This window comes from Trichosurus vulpecula, chromosome 9, assembly GCF_011100635.1.
Source record: "Trichosurus vulpecula isolate mTriVul1 chromosome 9, mTriVul1.pri, whole genome shotgun sequence".
In the NCBI taxonomy this organism is placed as follows: Eukaryota; Metazoa; Chordata; class Mammalia; order Diprotodontia; family Phalangeridae; genus Trichosurus; species Trichosurus vulpecula.
The window spans coordinates 147225622-147242093 of NC_050581.1; the positions used below are offsets into that span (position 1 = coordinate 147225622).

General features: G+C 45.6%; 1 protein-coding gene across 2 annotated transcripts in view; it reads right to left on the reverse strand.

Annotated features, from left to right (window-relative positions):
- Window positions 1–1112: 1112 nt before the first annotated feature.
- SLC41A3 (solute carrier family 41 member 3) overlaps window positions 1113–16472 on the reverse strand; it is a 66832-nt gene continuing 51472 nt past the window's right edge. Inside the window, exons 8-12 of one of the 2 annotated variants that reach the window (XR_005009129.1) lie at window positions 12490–12569; window positions 9617–9751; window positions 8399–8547; window positions 5560–5643; window positions 1805–1888 (exon numbers count right to left, since the gene is read on the reverse strand). Coding sequence is in view for 1 of the 2 variants with exons in the window: in XM_036738488.1 (XP_036594383.1) it covers window positions 1679–1888; window positions 8399–8547; window positions 9617–9751; window positions 12490–12569 (574 nt within the window). In the remaining variant the exon portion in view is untranslated. Of the gene's footprint in view, window positions 1889–5559; window positions 5644–8398; window positions 8548–9616; window positions 9752–12489; window positions 12570–16472 lie in introns of both variants that reach the window. The other variant, XM_036738488.1, reaches the window with a different exon arrangement.

The following is a 16472-nucleotide window of genomic DNA, read 5'->3' on the forward strand; positions in this document are numbered from 1 at the left end:
TTTTTTTTTTTTTTTTTTTACCACCCCAGCATCTCTTGTATACGTCTCTTCTCCAATTGAGTGGATGCCATTCTTTTGCAAGTCCTTATCACCTCCTGCCTGGACTACAATAGCCTTCTAACTGGTCTCTCCGCTTCAGCCTCTTCCCACTCCAATCCAGCCTCCAGTCAGCCCTATAACCTGCTCTTTTTCTTACCTTTCCAGCCTTCTTACATCTGACTCCCCTCCATGCATGTAACATCCAGCCACACTGGCTGTTTTGCTGTTGCTACCATGCCATCTCCTGACTGCAGTTGCACCGGCTGTCCGCCATGCCTGGAATGCTCTTTCTCTTCACATCTGACTCCTGGCTTCCTTCCAGTCTCAGCTCAACCTTCTGTAGGAGGTCTTTTCAGGGGTTCAGCTCCCCATTCTTTCACTTTGAGCTTCTCTCCCATTTATACTGCAGTCTTCTACGTACAGTTATTTGTATGTTGTCTCCTCCATTAGAATGGGAGCTCCTTACAGAAAGGGACCAAGTTTTTGCCTTGTTTTTGTATTTCTAGCACTTTGCACAGTGGCCAGCCCATAGTAAGTAAGTACTTAAGAAATGCTTGATGGGCTCACTGGAGCATTCCCCAAGTACTCACCTTTGGGATTGGGATTCAGTTGCCTTAGAGCAGGCATTCTTAATCTTAGGGTGGGAGTGGGGCATGAGCTTGCTTTTTAAATATTGTGATAACTGTATTTCAATCTAATGTGTTTCCTTGGTAATCCTTGTAGTTTATTCATTTAAAACCATGATTCTGAGAAGGGGTTCATGGGCTTCACTCGACTGCCCGAGGATCTGTAACACAGAAAAGGTTAAGAAATCCTTGAACTCATCATCCCGCTCTATACCATGTTGCATGCCAAGGCATTCTACTTTTTCACTTCTCTAGGCCTGTTTCCTTTTCTGTAAAATAAGGATAATAAAGTTTTCCCAGCTTATCAAGGCTGTTGGGGAGATCAAAGGTGATCATGAATATGGAAGTACTTTAAAAAAAGTTCAAACAGCCTCTGCTGATTGTTTTTATAACCCGAGCTCTATCTCTGTACCAACCGTTGTCAGGACATAAAAGACAAAAGACAAATAAATTCTACATAATTTAATTCCACACTTTTTCAAACACTGAATTTCCTAATAGGGTTTCTGGGGAAAAAGTTGAGATGAACTAAGTTGGAACAAGGAGAGATATCATGCCCTTGATTGGGCCCAGCGGCATGGCTGGATTCCCCTTGGGAAGTGCTTTGCCTTTGGGTCAGGACAGCTGCAGAGGGGTAAGGGGTAGATCCAAATAGCAGCTCTGAAGTTGTCCAAGTTGGACACTGTCACTGAGAGGAAGAGCCAAGACATCTGGCCAGAGCAGCATCCTTCTCATTTGTGTGGCCTCCCAAAGACATGCTGGACCCTTCCATGACACCATTCCCATTGGGAAGCCCATGCCACACTGGCACCTACATGTATATACAAGCCATGTTCTGGGCTGCTGCCAGGTAACAATGCCTGAGGCTACATGAGATAATCTTCTTGGCAGAGGGGGTTATGAGGAGAGGCCCCAAAATCCTTTTGGTCTGACTGTTGGGACATTTGCTTTCAGGATTCTAAAGGCTGCAAGACCAGAGAATAAAGTTTCTTGGGCTTTCTTGCCCAAGTTCTCTAAGGGGGTCCAGGTTCCACCATGTTGGGATTTTTCAGATGCATCTTGACAGAGATGAAGGACTCTAAGAGAAAGCAGAGGGCCAGGAAGCTGGTCCCCAGCAGATCCCCTATCCCAGTGAGGTACGGGATGCAGTGGCTGTCAGGATCCTGAGAGTGGTGCCATACCAGCCTCACCATTATCTCTGCCAGGTATAATAGGATCAGCACCTAGAGAAGAGAACAACGACAGCAGAATCATTGCCTGAGCTGGGCAGGGGGTAGGGTGCAGTACAGGAAGGGAAAACCAAGGTCAATCAGGCCAGGAGCTGGGGGTCGCCAGTGAGAGACAGTCTTGAAGTCCAAGAGACCAATGAATCCAAGCAACAGCTAGGGTTGGTATAGATCATGGGTTCTTAGACTTTTTGGAGTCATAGATCCTATTAGCAGCTGAACAACAGATAAAATTGGTATGGGATAGGCTAGGGGTTCCTTGCCTTTTAGGTCATGGACCCCAAAGGCAGCTGAAAATAGCTAAAGTTGGTACAGATGAGGGTTCCTATCCTTTTTAGGGTCATAGAAATAATCAGCAACCTTGTAAAGTCTACAGACCTCTTCTCAGAATAACGTTCTGAAATGCATAAAATAAAATACAGAATTCCTTGCACATAGTAGGTGCTTAATAAGTGTTTGCTGACTTAACATAGGAAACACATTATATTTAAATACAGTTATAAAAACATAACACCCCCTCCACTCCCAAGTTCACAGACCATTGGTTAAAGACCCTGGGTATACAGATATTACACTACATACAGGCACATTTCAAACAATCAATAAGTCTTTACCGTGTGTAAGACCTATAATGGAAGCACCATTTTCTGCATGAAGCCTTGCCAACTGCCAGGGTCCTGCCTCCCTAACTATACTGTATTTATTCTAGATATATTTGCACATATCAGCTTCCTGCATAGAATGTAAACTCCTTGAGAGAAAGGTTTATTTTATTTTGGGGGAGGGCTCTTGGTATCTCCAGACACTGGCACAGTGCCTGGCATGCAATGCGTGCTTAATAAATGCTTGCTGGTTGATTGATGCTGTCAGAAGATACAATAAATTCTTTAAAATATTCCATATATTTCTTTTATTATTTCTCTACCTTTTCCAACTTTTTTCTCTCCACCCAATTGGGTGATCAGTTCAAGTTTTTCCCTTTTCCACATCCCTTTCAGCCTATTATGTTAAGTAGCTTTCTTTTGCTGTGCTCTTTTCCAAGATGTATTCCTTTGCTTTGTCTTCTTTGTGATTTCTCTTTCCTTCCAGTCTGCTCTGAATTAAACTCATGATGCATGAGCTATATCCGTACTTGTTCTTTCTTTACTCTCTTTGGGTTTTGTAAGAGGGTAAAGCTTCTGAAATATCAGGTGTGAACTTTCTTTTCTTTTCCACTTCTAAGTTACTCCCTTTGTAGCTCTTACCCTTCCCTGTCTAATTTCTGTTGTTCCTCAGTCTTAGACATCCCAGTTTCCTAAGTATGGCAGCACTGTGGTGTTGTGGGAGTCACTTTCTCTCCCAATCACGATGCCTAGTTCAACCCCCTATTTTTTCCAAGATCAGTTTATAAGTGATATTTCTAAAGAAGAGGAGGTGGTCTCTGACTAGAGTTTCAGTCTTGCTGGGGAAATATGAGCAACACATTAGCAGGGGACCATAGAACATTGAATGTTAGAGTTGAAAAAGACCTTAGAGATCATCCAGTCCAATTCTCTCATTTTACAGAAGAAAAGAGATACAAGAGGGAAAGCAGCTCTTCCCTGTTTACAATATGGTAAGTGGCGGAGGGATTAGAACCTAGATCTACTGGCTCCCAATGCCTCCGTCAGTTTCAATGCCTATATAGCGGACGATGTTGAATGAATATGATAGGATTTGATCAAGGGTCTATGTCATTCTCCTTTCCCTGTAACATAATCCTACCATCTTATGTATTTGCATCTCTATAGCATGCAGCTAGACACATGTTGTTGTTTGTCCTTCATTCTCAAAGAGGACCATACCATGACTCACAAGTGAATTGGATTTAAGTGAGGGAGGGCGGTGCAAAGTCACCAGCCTCACTTTCTCCTCTGGAGCCATCTGGGTTCAGTGGCAAGATATAGATCAGGACGACTGGAGATGGCCCCCCAGCTAGACACACAGTAAGTGTTCAACACACAAATGCTTTTTGATTCATTGATAGACAAGGGCTAGAAATGGTGATGTTGAGTCTAAATGGGATAGAAAGTCAGAGAAGGAAGAGACCCACCATGGCTTGGAGTAATCAGAGAAGACCTTCTGGAAAAGTAGGACTTCATCTAGACCTTGAAGAATAAAAAGAATTTGAATGAGCAAGGGCTGGGCCTGGGGAGCATTCTAAGTGGAGAAATAGCCTGAGAAAAAGAACAGGGATGGGGATGAGCAGAGAATGGGGAGAGACCTGAGAGACGCCTGGTCTGAGAGAAGGGTCCTCCTGGGGAAGAAATGCCTTGGTCATGCTGACTGTAGTCCACACATCATCCAAGTGCATTTAAATAGACCAGAGCTTTAAGGACGGAAGGATCCTTAGCATCCAGTTTGCAGAAGAAGAAATGAAACTCAGAAAGTAGAAGTGGCTTGCTCAATATCACACAGGTAGAAAGTGGCAGAACTGAGCCTGACACTCGGCTGAGTCCAGTGGTCTTTCCACTATACCTGCTATACCAGGGCCTCCTATTTGGCTCTCAGAGCATCGTTATCAGAATGTCTGAGCTGCAAGGGACCTAAACCACCTGTCCTCCCAGGGTAGGAATCCCCTCTATCAGAGAAGATCATCCAGCAACTGTCTGAACACTTCCAATGACAGGGAGCTCCCTCACTTCCGAGGCAGGCCACTCAAGTGCTGGACAGCTCCACTGGGACTGTGGGAACTTCTTCCTTATACACCACCTCCCTAGAACTTAGGAACAAAGATTTAGGGCTGGAAGGTCTACAGAGGCTCCCTAGTTTAACAGTCTCATTTACAGACAAAGAAACTCAGACCTGGGGGAAAGGGGGCAGATGCAGGAACCTTCCCTAGGTCATACAGGTAGTGACAGGCAGGATTGGAACACAGAGCCTCCAAGTCCAGGGATCTCAGTGGTGCTACTTTTGCACGCTGAAGTCACATGGAGCAAATCCACTTCTTTCAAATACAGGCATTCCTTCAGATATTTGAAGACCACAATCACGAATAATAGCAACAACCCCCTAGTAACTTTAACCATTAAATGTTCCCCTCTGCAATGACTTTGTTGCGTGATGGGATTTTTCATGTTTGTTGGGGTGAGTTCTGGGGGGTAGTTCTTCCCTACTTGGGAGAAGGGCTGCTGATGCCCTGCTTTGGGGGTACTCAGAGGGTGTCCCTGGGACTCCCGGAGGAAGGCTCTTTGTAGCTGGGGGTGAGGTGGGTGGAGATGCCTCGAGTCAGGAGTAAAGTCTTTGGGTCCTGGCCAGACAGAGCAGTGGCCACAACTGATTCACATTTTCCATGATTACAAGCAGCTTTATGGGGAAAAGTTCCTTGAGGGGGAAAAGGCAGCTGTTCTCTATAATTCTGGCTTAGCTTAAATCTGGTTAAGCGGCATTCAGGCAGGAGGGGGTTCATTGTGATATTTTCCTCTGGTTCCATGGCCTTTGCATAAAAAAAAATGCAACCATACATGATAATGGAACTCCTTTGCCCCAGAGGGACAGTGACCTGCAGTCCTGTTTTTGGCTGGCTGGTCTCCTCACTCTCCCCTGTATGAACCATTTTTGTTCCAGCCTCCTGGCCTTTGCTCATGCTAATTTCCCTATTTCTCTGGGAATGCCTTCCTCATCTCTTCTCTGCCTAATCTCCAACTTACCCATTCTTTTAGGCCCAGCTGAAGCCCCAACTCTTCCATGAATCCTTCCTGGACTGCCCGAGCTCAGACTGGCCTTCTCCTCCTCTGAGAGAAATAGCACACAATTCAGCAGTCACTATCTTTTTTTTTTAAATAGTTGTATGCTTTGTGTCTTAGATTGTAAGCTTCTGGAAGGCAAGGACCATGCTGATTTTCTCTGAAGCACTGGATGGCTGAGTGTAAATATTCAATAAAGACTTGTTTGATATTAACAGCTAACCCACTGGAACTGACTCTTTATAGGAACAAAATTCAGTTCAATTTTAAAAGCATTTATTAAGCACCTATTGTGTGCAAAGTCCTACATTAGGCTCTGTGGGGGACAAAAAAGAATTCATCAGGTCCCTGTCTTTAAAGAACTTACTCTCTATTAGGGCAGATAAGACAAGTACAAGGATTGTTAGTATACAAAGAGCTTGAGAGATCAGAATACTATCATAGTACAGAGAGGACAGTGATCATTTCTGGCTGAAGCTGGGGAGCTGGGAAGGCCAAACGGAGAAGTAGCATTTGAACTTAGCCTTGAAGGATGGGTGATGGTGAAGGTGGAGGAGAGGGAAAAGGAGAGAGGAAGACGGGGAGGGAGAGAGGTGTGTGTTTAGATTGGGGGGTGAAGGATTAGCTGAATTCTAGGTAGGTATATGGCAGCTAGGTGGCACAGTGGATAGAGCACCCAGAGGAAGCCCTGTCTTCAGACACTTACTAGCTGTATGACCCTGGGCAAGTCACTTAACCCTGTTTGCCTCAGTTTCCTCATCTGTAAAATGAGCCAGAGAAAGAAATGGCAAACCATTCCAGTATCTTTGCCAAGAAAACCCCAAATAGGATTGTGAGGAAGAGTCAGACGTGACTGAAAAGAGATTGAACAACAATATAGCATGAGAGGAAGTGTGGCTTTGTGGATAGAAGGGCAGCCTTAGACTAGGACCTAGGTTCAAATCCTACCTTTGACACAGCCTGGCTGTGTGAATGAACTTCTCCTGGCAACTCCCTAAGACTAAGTTACAGATCGTATTGATGGAGGGCATTTACATACCAGGTACCCCTGTCCACCCCCACCCCCCACCGTACTGATGAAATGATAGGTGGCCCAGGTGTGGAAGGTGGAAATCTTGTCTGGGGAACAGTTAGTAAACAGTCTAAGCCTCAGTCAGCTGGGTGGGAAATTCAAAAGCACATGCTTGGTTAGAGGGGGCAAGGAGGATTTTAGCCATCCATCAACCAACAAGCATTTACTAAGTGTTTACTATACGTCAATGTCGGTCCTAAGTGCTGGGGATACAAGGAAAGGCTAAATGATCCTGCCCTCAAGAAGTACCCAGCTGAATGAAACCAGAGGCAGAATATGCCAGGGTGTCATCCACTTAGAGATCATGTCTGATGCCGTAAGCTTCAAGCTGAGTGCCAGGAATATACCCCATCAGACCTTCTCAGATGAAATTATGTTCTACTTCGGAAGAATGGTCCTTAGAAGGAGGCTCTTAGCCAGATGAAGTGGCCTCCGTAAATCTGAGGAGCTGTCACCAAGTGAGGCCTCCCTCAGGATATGTTCAGTGTTCTGGGTGGCCAGGGAACAATTGGGTGGAAAGCCAATTTAAATTCTAGGGGATGAAAGAGGCTAGATTGAAGCTTTAATTCCTGGAAGCTTAAATCACTAGCAGCCTCTCTTAGTGGCTGGCCTAGCATGGTGGGAACTGCTTGGCCCATTCCAAAGAACAAGCTAGATCTTGTTTTTCCAGAATCCTTTATCCTCATCTCCTTGAAAATCAGCTCCTCCTTTGCGCTGATCTCCATCAGGCTGCATAACAATAATCATGGAATCACAGAATTCCAGAGTCCAAAGGGGCCTCACTGGCCAGCAGGTCCAAGTTCTTAACCTTTTTTGGGTTTCTGGCATCACTGGCAGTCCAGTGAAACCATGGATCCTTTCTCAGAAACACGTTTTTAAATGTATAAAGTAAAATGCATAGCTTACAAAGGAAACCAATCAAACTGACATAGTTACAAATATATTTTATGTATTTTTTTTTGCAGGGGGGAAGGCAGGGCAATTGGGGTTAAGTGACTTGCCCAAGGTCACACAGCTAGTAAATGTCTGAGGCCAGATTTGAACTCCGGTACTCCTGACTCCGGGGCCGGTGCTCTACTCACAGTGCCACCTAGCTGCCCCCATGAATATATTTTAAAAAGTCCACTGACCCCAGGCTTGATCCAGTCTAATGTATATTAGAAAAAACCCACCCCTATAACATACTAGACAACTGGTCATCCAATCTCTGTTTGAAGGTGGACCTCCATGAAGGGTATCCATGATCTCCTAAGGCATCCTGTTCTGCTTTGGGACATCTCACATCAAGCCGACATTTGCCTCTTTGCACCTTTACCTTCACACAGCTGATGTTCTATCAGGGCCAACAGGTCCACACGTAAGCATAATACAACACAGTTGTAATGGGGGCAAACCCAGAGAAGGCTTGAAGAGGAAGAAAATCCTTTCCACAGGGGATAGGGATCTGGGAAGGTTCAAAATATCATACAAGTATGGCAGAATTCTCATCCAGATCCGCCTGTATCTAGGCTGGCTCTAGTTTGTCAAAAACTGAAGACAGTAATCCGGATGTAGTCCAGTGATACCAGTGGACAGTGGGGTCATTCCTTCTCTTTTTTTTGGACAGTATTCCCCTTTCTGACATAGACTTAGAACGAATTCATTTTTCTTCAGGCTGATTCACATGGAGCTTGCAGGCCACTCAGATCCTCAGATCTTTTTCTGAAGTCCTGTACTCCCCCAAATCCTTACCTGGGCCAATGAAGCAACCAGATAAAGGACCACAAACAGCAGATGAATCTTGATCTCCTGTCCTTCCATGACGTGAATAAGGTAGAGGAATGTCAGATGGCCAGGGATCACCAGGAACAGCAGGACTCGGGCAGACACAGAGTTGATTTCTGTAAGGAATAAAAGGCAGAAGGTATTTGGCCCAAGACTGAGTTAAGGAGCTGCTTTTCTGAGGGATGAGCTCTACGACAGACAAATCCAAGCATGGTTAACTTTAGATGATACAAGGTTAGGAAGGGAAGCATTCTCATGGGAAATACACCAGGGTATTAGAAGAGATGGATTCACCGCAAGGCTCAACTTGCAGCCACAATAAGCAAAAGCAGAAAAATGTATTTTCTGGTAGAGTATCGAGGGGTCTGAGCTTTGACCCTAACTAGCTGAGCTGTGTGACCCTGGGCAAGGCAACTTTTGCTGGGGTGGGGTGGGTTGCTTGGTTCCCTTTGAACACCACCTGGAAGGCAGCAGCTTCCCCTCCCCCTTCCCCACCATGATCACCAGCATCAAGCCAGAGCATACTCAGCCAATGAGAAGGAGATTAGAGCTTTGCCAGGAATGGGACTTGGCATTTCCATCCAGGCCTAAATTCCTGCAATTTCCCCAATCCTACATCTGACCTTGAAGCAGCCTGGAGTGCTGGATAGAACACTGGACTCGAAGAGAGGCAGACTTGGAATGCCACCTTAGACACTAAGCAGCTGAGAGCTTTGTGACCCTGGGCAAGTCACAATGAGCCTCGGTTTGTAGGGGTTGGACTGGATACCCACTAAGGTTCCTTCTAGCTCTTTATCCAATCTCTTTCCCCTTCAGGAAAGAGGTGTGATGTAGGAGAAAGGGGACAGGGTTGAGAATTTGTCTGCCAGAGAGTTCAAGACTTGCCCCTCAAAGCTTATCCTCTTGGCATCTCTGGGCAAGGTGCAATTTATTTTCATACTCAAATACAAATGATATACCTTATACCTTTTTTTTTTTGCTGCAAAAAGGCTTTGTTCAATGCCGGCATTGAAAGGGGGAAGGGAGGGATGTCAAATAGAACTACCAGAGTCTTAGGCAGTAATGGGTCAAAGTTGGCTGACCTCACAACTTTGTGTGCCTATGCCTACCCATGAAAGTCATTTGCCAATGACTCATTACTTTAAAGCCAAGAATTTACCCATGTAGTGATCTGTCTGGACTCACCTGAAGAGCAGAAAATGGAACATGGATTGGGGCAAAAGCTTCTCATATTGTGTGGCAGGACTCCAGGGGAACTCCAGGAGTACAGGTAGGTAGAGATCCGGCTGGCCTGGATAGACACCAGATTACCCCCAACACCTAGAAGACAAAGTTTGGACTGACTCACTTACTCTCTCCCTTTCTCTCTCCCCCCCCCCCCCCCCCCCCCGGTTCTCTCTCTCTCTCTCTCTCTCTCACACACACACACACACACACACACACACACACACACACACACATACACGCTAGACTGTAGCTATTTAAGCCTCACCCATCACTCAAGGTCCATATTCAGGCTGCCTCCTCCAGGAAGCCTTCCCCAAGTGCTTTAGCCCCTGAGGACTTGCCTTTCTTTAAGCTCCTTTGTATGTTATGGTTTGTCTGGTTCATCCATTTTGGCTCTTAGGATATACAGTTTCACATTTGAGCTAGTTACTCCATGCATATACTTTTTATTTTCTGAGACATACTGTAATTTCTATGAGGGCAATTAATGTTACTTATATTTCCTTTGTGGACAGCCGGGTGCTACCACAGTGCACAAGCACCAGGCCTGGAGTCAGGAAGACTCATCTTCCTGAGTTCAAATCCGGCCTCTGACACTTACTAGCTGTGTGATCCTCGGCAAGTCACTTAACCTTGTTTGCCTTGGTTTCCTCATCTGTAAAAGGAGCGGGAGAAGGAAATGGCAAGCCACTCCAGTATCACTGCCAAGAAAACCCCAAAGGCAGTCATGAAGTCAGACATGACTGAAAACAACGTACTTCCTTTGTATCCCCTGAAGTCTCTAGTATAGGGCCTAGTAAACTAGGAGCTCAAAACGTGCCTGTCAAACGGATGGATTTGATTCCATTCAACAGGCATTTATGGAAGTATTCACTACTATGTGCCAGGCACCATGCCCACACTGGGGAAGCAGACAAAAAAAAGAAACAGCTCTGGTTCCCAGGGAACTTACATTCTATTGGGAGGAAACAATATGTGGGCAGCTGAATACAAAGTAATTAGGAGAGCACTAACATTTGAGAGCATCAGCTTCTTCATAGGAAGCAACATTTAAGTTCAAGCCGAAGGTGGCAGGGATTCCCAGGGATAAGGAGAGAGCATTCCAGGCATGGCTGGTGGCCCTGTGCAAAGGCATGGAAGTGGGAGATGTGCGGAATTTGGTGAGTCAGTTGGATAGAACGAAGAGCATGGGGGTGGAGTAAATCAGTAAAATGAGTCTGGAAAGAAGTTGGAGCCAGATGGCGATCCACAAGTCTAGGAGTCTATAGAACCCTTCTCAGTGACACTTATGGAAGATGTGGCCCAGTGGGAATGGTATGTAGATTTCATGGAATTCTGCCCTTCTGGCCAGCGGGAGAATTGTAGTGTCAACTAGGTGTAACTCAGTGAGGTCAATTTGCAGACTTGTGATGCTAAATGGGACAGGAATGAGGAATCCTCCCCTTCACGTGGGGTCTTCTCATCCTACAAGGGTCTGGGAACAAGTAAGGACTGTTTGTTTAAGCCAAGCTCTTGCCCAAGCAGCCCCATAGAAAGATAGGGTGTCCAGAGGCCCCAAAAGGCCCTGGATGACCAATCAAATGGTCTGTCAGGATATCCTCCAACTAGGCATGAATAGATTCTGCTAATCCCATAAGGAAAATTTAGAGTCCCCTAAAGCAGTGGTGTCAAAGAGATCCCTACCCAGGGCTTACCGATGGTAGAAAACATCAAATTAAAATGATCATCATTGTATGTATTCTTATTTATTTTGTTTTATTTATTTGATTGTTTTGTTAAACATTTCCCAATTATACTTTAATCTAGTTTGGCCTATTCTCCAGCTCTGAGTCTGACACCTCTGCCATCATTAGGGCATTTCTATCTAGTGTTGCCCTTCAGCTAAGCCCTGTACACTCATCGGCCGGGGATTAGTTACTACTATGGGGAACCTCAGAAAGGCATTGAGGGACGGAACTAGGGAGGAAGTCTGTGATGTCAGCCACCCTTCGCCTCTCCAGGGCAAGTGAAATACTGCCCAAGCAGCCACCATGAGAGGCTGGGGATGGATTTATTTGTGTGATTACATGAGGCTGAGTGGTCCAGGAGTGTCTGACTAGGCCTACGAGGCCCAGGAACAGGACCACGAGCTTCACATGTGAAAGGGATGCCGCAGTTAGGAAAGGAAAAAAGCACCGGATTTGGGGTCAAAGGCAATTATTCCTAGCTCGGTGACTGTGGGCAAGTCACTCAGTCTCCTCTGTACCAGATTTTGGAAAAATCAACAAGCATTTATGAAGTGTCTACAATGTGCCAGACACTGTGCAAAGGAAGCGCTTTTAAATATTATCTCATTTGATCCTTACAACGACCTTAGGAGGGAGGCGATATTACCATTCCCATTTCGCAGATGACAAAACAGAGGCAGATAGAGGTTAAGTGACTTGCCCAGGGTCACACAGCTAATAAGTGTCTGAAGCTGGATTTGAGCTCGGGTCTTCCTGACTCCTCTAGGGCCTCAGGTGTAGCCCTTTGACTGAATCCAAACTTCACAGAACAAATCCCCTTTGTAAAAGGATTTGTTCTGTAAAACTTGGACTCAGTCAAAAGGCCAAACCCAAGGACCCAGAAGGCCACCTGTGGCCTTGAGGCTGAAGGTTCCCCACCCCTGGACTAGGTGATGACCATGGTCCCTTCAGAGTCTAAACCAATCAATCAACAAACACACATCACACAACAGCTACAAAGACACGAAATCTGCTCTCAAGGAAATGAAAGGTAGTTCCCCAGCTCAGGCACCTACTAAACAAACCCCTCCTTCTTCAGTGAGATCACCAGAGAAGCTCACCTACCATTCACCACTGGAGTGAAGACAGCCATCCCACTGATCTTCTGCTCAGTTATGGTTTTGTTGAAGATGAGCCCACCAAGACTGGAAAAAGAAACCGTCGAGAACAAGCATTTCACAGACTGTTTGTATAGCCGAGGGATGGGATCTCTAGCATTTTAACTAAGGTGTTTTCACGGCTACTGCTTTATGTTTATTATCTTCTCAGCCTGCCAGGGGAGCCTCACCTCCTACTCTTCCACAACAGAATTCCCCTGCCCCAGCTGCTCTCCACAATGTCTCCTGAGTGTGTCTTACACTCTAGTTACCTTAGCTCAGTTCTTATCTCCTCTAGAAATTCAGTTCAACAAGCTTTTAAAAAGTGTCCAATCAATGCTTAATGTGCCAGGCTCCATGCTAAGTTCTAGGGAATATAAAGAGAGAAAAAAACAGTTCCTGCCCTCAAGAGACTTACATTTTACTGAGAATAAATCACTAGTAAGCAGATAAGAAAATACCTCATGTGCACAAAGTAGTTTTCTGGGAATGGCAGGGAAAGACACTAACAACGTGAGGTGGGCTGAGATGAAGAAATGTCTCTAGTAGACAGTGGCACTGAAGCTGAACCCTGAATGAGGCTAGGGATTTTTGAAGGGTGACTTGAGGAGAGAGTGGATTCCAGGAAGGGGGGCAATCTGGGCAAACGCACAAAGGGAGGCAGATAGGATGTCCTGTATGGGGAACATCGAATGGGTTACTTGGTCTAGAATAGTCAGTATGAGAGGGAGGGTAACACGAAATTAATCTGAAAAGCTAGACTGGAGCCAGATCATAATGAGTGCTGGATGCCAGGAGAATTTTATTTTATCCTAGAGCCAACAGAGAGTCAGTGAAGATTCTCAGTGAGCAGAGAAGAGACTTGGTCCAAAGGAACATCCATTTGGTAGCTATGTGGAATGGGGATTGGAGAGGCTGGCTGCAACAAGACCAATCAGGAGTGTGTTGTGGGAGTCCAGGTCAGAGTTAATGAAAGCCTGGACTCTGCTGGTGGCCATGTGAGCAGAGGGACGGGGACAGGCGGGAGACATGGTGTAGAGGGAGAAAAGACAAGACTGGAAAAGTGATTGGATGTTGGAGGTGAAGGAAAATGGGAAGCGTTGAGGATGAGTCCAAGGTTGTGAACCTGGGCCACCGGAAGAACAGTGGAGCCGTCAACAGAAACTGGGAAGGGAGGAGGCACGGTGAGTTAAAGGAGAGAGCTGAGTTCTGTTTTGGACATATCGTGTTTGAGATGCTTTTCAAGGCTCCTGGGAAGATATCCATCAGGTACCTGGTGATGCAGTATAGGAACTCAGAAAAGAACCGAAGATGGAGAGATGAATATGGGAGTCAACGAGTCCATGGGAACTGATGGGATCCCCAAGTAAGAGAGTATTTAGTGTTAGAGGAGTACACAAGTAAGGGGGTTGTCAGTGAGGCCAAAGGCTGCAGACAAGTCAAGAAGGATGAAGACTTGGCATTTAGCAGTAAAACGATGATCACAACATTGGAGAGGGAAGTTTCAGTCAGGGGGTGGGGTCAGAAGCTGGACAGGGAGGCCCTAAGAAGGGAGTGGGAGGGGAGAAAGAAGAGGCAATGAATGTAGACGCAAAGCCTCCCCAGATCACTCTCTAACACAGGGTGACCCTTGTCCCCTGCTCCAATCAACAGAACCAGAGACTGTTGAAGCTGGAAGGGATCATTGATTCAGAGCTCAAAGGGGCCCTTGAGGTCCTCTATCCCAATCTCCTCCTTTTATAAGTGGGCAGACTGAGCCCCAAGGAGGTGTAGTGTCTTACCCCATGTCACAAAGGTAGTAAGTGTCAAACCTATGTCCTGGGACCCTGGTCATTCTTCTTTCCTCTACGCCAGGGGTGGAGAACCTGCAGCCTCAAGGCCACATGTGGTCCTCTAGGTCCTCAGGTGAAGCCTGATTTGTTCTGTAAAACTTGGACTCAGTCAAAAGGCCGCACCCAAGGATCTAGAAGGATCCCTGTTCTACACCAACCACTTGGCCCTCTGGATAAAGGACAATTTATTATCTCAGTGTCAATTGCAATAGGTTTCACATACCTTTATGGACTAGGCTAGGCACCCTCACTATACTTTCAACTACAATTAAATGATTTAATAATCCCTACCTTCAGTGAGCTTATACTCCAATGAAATGGGCAAAGGGGATAAAACATATATGCAAAGGGAGATTCAAGTTCAACCTTCTCTTCTATAGATGGAGAGAAGGGAATGACTTGCTTAAGGTCACGCAAGAAATAACTGGGACTAGACCCCAGGTCTCCTGACTTCCAGTCCTGTGCTCCTTCTAGTACACCACACTGTACTACTTCTTCCATAATTATGAAACTCAGATTGTTGTGGACAACTGGAAGCTCCGGGAAGGTTCTGCCTTACACTGTATTGTCATGTGCCCACCAATGTCCTAGCTCTAAAGGACAGGCAGAAATCGATGGTCTCCTGGGAGCCCAGACAACAAATGCTCACAATATAAGACTCTGAACAACCCTTACAGGTCATCGCTTAGTCTTGGTTCTGATATTTCCAAGGACAGGAAACTCACTAGCTTTTGGATAGTTTGTTCTTGGTTGGAAAGCTGTCACTGTCAAATTCCCCCCATATGAAGCAGAAATCTCCCATCGTGGGATTTCTATCCCATTCTATCACCCAAAGCCCCACAGAACAAGTCAAATCTTTCTGCCACGTGGACAGCCTTCAAATATCTGAAGATGGCACATGTATCCATCCACTAACTGCTTACCTCCCCCAACCCCCAGGTCTTCTTTTCTGCAGGGAAATATTCCCAGTTCCTTTCATCATTTCTCTTATGATGTTTATCACCTGTGTGACCTTGAACTTAACCTCTCCTACGCCTCTCACAAAATGAGCTTTAATTCTAGGAGGCTATGGTTCTCAGACACTACTATATTCTGGGCACACTTCTGTTCATGAATGTTCCCTTGAAACCGTATACCTAGAATGGAAGAGAACACTCCAGATGGGCTCTGATCAGGAAAAGAATGGCAGGACTAGTGGCTCCCTTGAGATACATATTACATAGCCTTATCATCTTATTTTTTATATGCAGCCAAAGCACCCTACTGGCTCATTTTGAGCTTGTGGTCAGCTAATTACTGCCGTTCTTTTTAACATGTGATGTCTATTTTATGGTTTTTATGTTTAGTTATTTTTATAATGAACATATTTTATGTTATATATATATATATTTTTACTTTATAAATATATAAATCCCTCCGATAATTACAGCTATTCAATAATGAATGGGTTCATGAGGTCATGAGTTCCTCCTCAGGAGGTAGCTCTTTGTGGAGAACACTGTAGAAGAGGGTCATCCCTGGGGTAGGAGCTAGCCTAGGTATAATCTAAGGCCCCTCCCACCTCTGGGATTCTGTTGATTCTATGAATTTACACGGGCATTGATTGAGGCCTCAGTCACGATATGCTTTTTGTAGACTGGATCATGCGCACAAGTCACAGAATTTCAGAGTTGGAAGGGATCACAGAGATGATCTAGCCCAACTCGCCTTTGCCTGAGAATCCCTTATACAACATCTCCAACAGGCTGCCATCCAGCTTCTAGATGGGCAACTCACCACTTCCCTGGGCAGCAACCTGTCCTGGTCTTGCCTTGTTACACAGCATCACTGTCTCTTAAATTGGGCTAAGATCTACCTTTCTGCCACCTGAGCTGCTGCTCTAAGTTCTCCTGTCTTCTGGCAGAAATCCAAATGACCATTTCTTGAGGGGGGCCCTTCATGATCGCTTCACTCCTGGCTCAGCTTACTCTGTTTTTCACCTCCTTGCCAGCATCCTTGCCCCTACGTGGATACCCTCTGCTTCACTCCCTCCCATTCTAGCTTTCCCTCTCCTCTTTCTATAGCATCTTCCCCTTAGAATGTAAGCTCTTTGAGGGCAGGGACTGCCCTCTTGCTTGTA